The sequence below is a fragment of the Protobothrops mucrosquamatus genome, unplaced genomic scaffold, assembly GCF_001527695.2.
Source record: "Protobothrops mucrosquamatus isolate PMUCROS unplaced genomic scaffold, P.Mucros_1.0 scaffold988, whole genome shotgun sequence".
NCBI classification, from domain to species: domain Eukaryota; kingdom Metazoa; phylum Chordata; class Lepidosauria; order Squamata; family Viperidae; genus Protobothrops; species Protobothrops mucrosquamatus.
Genome location: NW_015387227.1, coordinates 159,239 through 165,238, shown reverse-complemented (window position 1 = coordinate 165,238; position 6,000 = coordinate 159,239). Strand labels below are relative to the sequence as shown.

The 6,000-nt window shown below is 38.0% G+C and overlaps 1 protein-coding gene across 1 annotated transcript in view; it reads left to right on the top strand.

The window, feature by feature from the left end:
- PAX2 (paired box 2) overlaps positions 1–6,000 on the top strand; it is a 148,497-nt gene that overhangs the window by 52,351 nt on the left and 90,146 nt on the right. Inside the window, exon 4 of the mRNA XM_015819793.1 lies at positions 5,620–5,705. Coding sequence (XP_015675279.1) covers positions 5,620–5,705 — 86 coding nt within the window. The remainder of the gene's footprint in view (positions 1–5,619; positions 5,706–6,000) is intronic.

Genomic DNA, 6,000 nt, shown 5'->3' with positions numbered 1-6,000 from the left:
TTCCAGCAACCGTTCCTTATATGTTTTAGCCTCCAGTCCCCTAATCATCTTTGTTGCTCTTCTCTGTACTCTTTCTAGAGTCTCAGCATCTTTTTTACATCGTGGTGACCAAAACTGGATGCAGTATTCCAAGTGTGGCCTTACTAAGGCATTGTAAAGTGGTATTAATACTTCACGTGATCTTGATTCTATCCTTCTGTTAATGCAGCCCAGCACTGTGTTGGCTTCTTTGGCAGCTGCAGCACACTGCTGGCTCATATTTAAGTGATTGTCCACTAGGACTCCGAGATCCCTCTCACAGTTACTACTATTGACCAAGCTACCCCCTATACTATACCTGTAGATTTGGTTTTTCTTGCCTAAATGTAGAACCTTACTTTTTTCACCATTGAATTTCATTTTGTTAGATAGCGCCCAGTTTTCAAGTCTTTCCAGGTCCTCCTGTATCTTAAGCCAGTCTTCTGGAGTGTTGGCTATTCCTGCCAGCTTGGTGTCATCCGCAAATTTGATGAGTTCCCCATCTATCCCCTCGTCCAAATCATTGATGAAGATGTTGAAGAGCACTGGGCCTAGAACAGAGCCCTGGGGCGCCCCACTACACACTTCCCTCCATGTAGAATATATATCCATGTAGAATATGTTGAATATATATCATGACGATGAAGATGCACACAACAACATGAAATCATATGATGGTTGGCCATCATATGAATCAAGTTTTTCCAAGAACTTAAGATGTTGTAATGTATTGGAGTAGTATATGTGTGAATCCAAGCAGCGTGGCCTTTTTGTAATTGAAATATAGAAATGTTGTCAATACACAGATGTTCTAAGTGTCTCATCCAAGGCTTTTTGTCTGGCACCCAGTGTGCTGATTATAATAATAATAATAATATGCCAGTCTTGAAATACCATAGATGCAACATTTTTAGGAATGTCACATTTTTTAAAAAAAAATCATTTGATTTGCCAGGGAAGACATTCCATGATGTAGAACACAGCATTCTATTAAGTGAAATAATCAGTCTCCCTCAGCATTGTCTGCCCAGCTGGTTGCAACTCTCTAGGGTGAAATCTGGAAACTTCTTTGTGTAAAGTGCTTGTTTCTTCATCTGGGAAATGTCGTCAAGCATCCTTTAGAGTATTTTAAGCTCAGCAACTTTAAGCTATATGGACCAACTCGCAGAAGTCCCCAGCCAGAAATTCTGCTGTAGAATACAGAATTGTGTACGGGAATGTCTGTTGTACTTGATAGTCAGAGAAGTAAATATTCAGGGCCAAAGTTTGAGAGGACTTCGCTTTTACATTTTTAGTCAGCCTTTGTAGTCGGTTCACATGATACAATTTTTGCATTAGCAACACTTTATGCTGGACACTGCTCTTAGAAATACATTGTTTTTCTTGGAAATGAAATTGTTATATCTGGCCACACACTTAATAAGAAAGACTGATACTATTAGAGAATAAGTCTACCATTTTTGGTAACTCTATCACTGAGCAGGCTGCATAGGAGATCTGTCAGATAGCTAGGCCAGATCTTAAGAATTTGGTGCACTTCTTCTTCAATGAGTAATCTTGAGGTCCACACAAAATATTCCTGCTAATGATTAAAATGCTCAAGAATTCAAGTTCAAGAAGGTTGTTTAAAACCAATGCAAACTGGCTAAAGGGCAACAATTTATTTTAAATCCAAATGAAACAGTAAAAAATCTGATAAAAGAATTCCTAACTGACCTGAATATTATTTTGGAGAGAAAAACAGTATACAAATCTGCTGAGTAAGGGAGGAGTTGAAGTCTACCCATCTGCAGGGCACACAACCAGGGACGCTACCTCGAAGAACATTTTCCCTTTCACCAATTTTCCAGGCACTTACGAATTTTGGAACTTTTGGTTTTCCATACAGTATGTATTTCTCTTTCTGCAAAGAATGGAAACAGAGAAAGACAAGGCCCGATGCCTCTGCCTAACCCACAAGTGTTACACGGCAGTGAGCTGTAATGCAAGTTGTAGATCACGGGAAAAGGTTAACATGGTGGAAGGGCATAGGGATATAAATTGTAATAGTGATGATGATGATGATGATGAAGACAACAACAACAACAATAATAATAATAATAATAATAATAATAATAATAATAATAATAATAATAATAATAATAATAATAATAATAATAATAATGTTGGAAGGGACCTTGGAGATCATCTAGTCCAACCCCCTGCTCAGGCAGGAAACCCTATACCATTTCGGACAAATGGCTGTCCAGTCTCTTCTTAAAAACTTCCAGTTTTGGAGCATTCACCACTTCTGGAGGCAGGTTGTTCCATTGGTTAATTGTTCTAACGGTCAGGAAGTTTCTCCTTAGTTCTAGGTTGCTTCTCTCCTTGATTAGTTTCCATCCGTTGCTTCTTGTCCTGCCTTCATTTGCTTTGGAGAATAGCTTGACTCCCTCTTCTTTGGGGCAGCCCCTGAAATATTGGAACACTGCTATCATGTCCCCCCTCGTCCTTCTCTTCATTAAACTAGACATACTAGACATTACGATTTTCTTTGTTTTGGTGATGGACATCTTTGCAGATTGAGAGAAAAAAGAAATTGACGCTCAGATGAGTGTGCCAAATATGAGTTTTCAAATATACTTACTGTATTTATTTACTAAGGCTTCTATGTCATTTTAATCAACAAAGACCCAGTGGCTTACAAAACCCTATACAATAAGAGATTTAAAAAGAATAATTTATATCCATTAAAAAGAAAAAGACAATTACAATTAAAATCTATCAGAGCATGAGTATCCATTTGGAGAAAATCAAACAGTGTGAGAGGATTTAATGGGGAAACTGTTACTAAGCATGAAGGGACAGGGAGAGACTATGTCCACACATTCAATTGTCATTGAAATAATATTTTTCAAGCATGAGGCAATAAGCATGGAGACATTGCAGCTAGAGCCTCCATCTTTTTTTCATCGGTGCACACATTCATACACAAATTCTGAAATGACAGATAAGGATCCAAATAAGGATCTCCTTTTAGGAACAGATTTCTGATCTGATTGAGCTCAGGGGCAAACAGGGGTTCTACATATTGTAGAGTCAAAGAATTGGAAGACAACTCAGAGGTCCACCCATCTGCTCCATGTAGGACTGCAAAATATTTTAGACAGATGGCTAGGGTTGTAAGGTTTGCAGTTAAGGTGAATATACTATTTCACAAAATACCTGTTTCATTATATCAGAGTCACTTGTTGAGATGGATGGCTATAGAAATTAAATAAATTTATCAATAAATAAACTGGCACTTTTACTTTCAGAGAAGTCCTCCTAGTTTGTAACCTGAAGTTACTTTCCTGGAATTTTTGGTCCTGCCAACTGAAGCAAGAGAGAACAATACCACCTCCTCTTTCATTTGACATCCCTTCCGATATCTTTAGAAAACTGCTTTCCCATCTCCCCTTTCTCTTGTTTTTACAGGCTAAGTGCACCGACTAATTTCAACAGTCCCTCACTATTTTTGTAGCCCACCTCTTAACTTGCACCAGGTTGTGGCTATTCTTTGTAGACTGAGCTGATCAGAACTGGACAAGTGGCAGCTGACTAAAACTAAGTAGAATGAAACCATTCCTTCTCGTCCATCTGAATCCCATGCTCTTGTTATTCATCCCAAAATAGTGTTTACCTTTTAAGCAGCAATATCCTGCTTGTGTCTGATGTTCAGGCTCATGTTACTTTTGAAACTATATGAGATAACTGGTTGTTTCCTTTAACTTCTTAAATTACTGAATGGAAGGAAGGAAGGAAGGAAGGAAGGAAGGAAGGAAGGAAGGAAGGAAGGAAGGAAGGAAGGAAGGAAGGAAGGAGACTTAGAAAAACATGCAGCTCATGTGTCAAACAAAAGCATTCCTAGATATATTGACATATTATGTAATGACATTATACATTCCACTGCAGGATGAAAGCCCTTTGTTGAAGGTTCATCTATTATGGAGGACCAAGGTGGGTTAATAAATAGAGAATTTTTAGCTTATCATCAAAGAGGCTGAGGGACTGGCCTAAAGTCATTTCAGTTGGCTTCCATGCTTAAGGAAAGACTAAAACCTGGATCCCCTTGGCCCTAGTATACTACTTTAACGATTATGTCACACTGACTCCTATCATTAAATTCTTAAACCAGTTTGCTTAAGATTAAGGAAAAATGGGAGGCTGAGCTTAAGACAGTACATGAAGTTTAGATTTCTAAATAGTCCTCCAAATAATATTTTCGGTTGCATTTTCAAATGGAAAAAGAGTTTTTCAGATCATACAAAATGAGCAGAAAGCTTTTTCATACCTCGCAAATACATTTTCAAGTTAGGTCAAGCGGCCAGGTGCTGCTCTTGTCAGATTGAACAAAACCAGCAATTAAGGTTAGGGTTTGAGTAGCAAATTCTTAATCATTTTCTAGTTTGGGGAATTTATCAGCAATAATGATGTTGCTAGGTAAATTTAGTTATAGCATCTGTGGGTGCAGATGCATTCGCCTAGCAGTTAGTGTTCAGTTGGTAGCGTCTCGTGTTTCCAATCTTAAATCGTTTTTTTTCTCATGAGCGTCTCCGATGTGGTTTCTAAAATCTTCACAACATGTATTAATATTTTTATATACTTTTCCTCATTTATCATACAATGTAAGAATTGAAGGAGATCAGTTAGTACAATCTCTTACCCAGTACAAGAAACTCTATTAAAGCGTGTATGGCAAATGACCACCCAACTCTTACATCTGGCAGAGGGGAGTCTACTACCTTTGTAAATATATTGAATAGTACAGCCCAGCAGTATACTACTTGATACCTTCTAATCTGATGCTGAGCATTAACATACTGTACATACCTTGAGTACTTGCTCATCCAGATCTATATTCAATCTACATTTTACTATCTTCTCTTGTAGACTCTCATTTATTTATATACTTGTTTTACACAATCTATAACTCACCTCAGCCTTGACAAAGACTTTGTCAAATGCTTTGCCGAAACTAAAGTATACAATATCCACTGAGATCACATAAGCTGATCATTCTATCAAAGACGATTAGGCTGCTTTGGCATGAATTGTTCTTGATAAACTCATGCAGGACTCTGACACGCTATGCATCCTTTACTAAGTGCATACAACCCAATTGCTTAAAAACTGTATCTGGGTATCTATGAATCTTCTTTCTTTTTAGACGATGTCAGATTGGCCCTTTTGGCAATTCGCTTTATAATTTGTTTTGGAAATAATTTGTGCAGAGGAGCTCCACAGTTCCATAGTTCTCTCCTAGCTGAACCAGCAATGAATATGGATGCCCAGTGTTAATCAGCTGTTAAAAATTAAAATGATTTAATTTATTTATAAATGATAATTTATTTATAATTAAAAACAATGATAAAATGTTTCAGATGACCAGAGGGTCTTTTCATACTCTGCAATTTCTTGGTCTTGTAATAAATGATTGTGTTATTATTGTTATCATTGTTATTTTATCAGCATATATAGGCCACTGTGCATGAATCCACCCACTCATAACATCAAATATTTTATTTGCAGTGCCTATATCTCAGACTAATCTGCTGTGTTGTTGTTGTGTTATGGTGACAGGATCATCAGAACCAAAGTACAACAGCCTTTCCACCCAACACCGGATGGGAGTGGAACAGGGGTAACTGCATCTGGACATACTATAGGTAAGAGGGAAGCTGTTTAGATAACATTAAAAAATATCATGAAAGCATCATTAATACCAAAGAAGCCTCTAGTTGGACTTTATTTACCTAGTGCAGGGGTAGGCAACCTCGGCTCTTTTATGACTCATGGACTTCAACTCCCAGAATTCCTGAGTCAGCATGGCTCAGCTTGGAAACCTCTCCCTTTCCCTCAGCATGGCTGGCTCAGGAATTCTGGGAGTTGAAGTCCACGAGTCATAAAAGAGCGGAGGTTGCCTACCCCTGACCTAGTGTATGGCATCTAGTTGGAGATCCC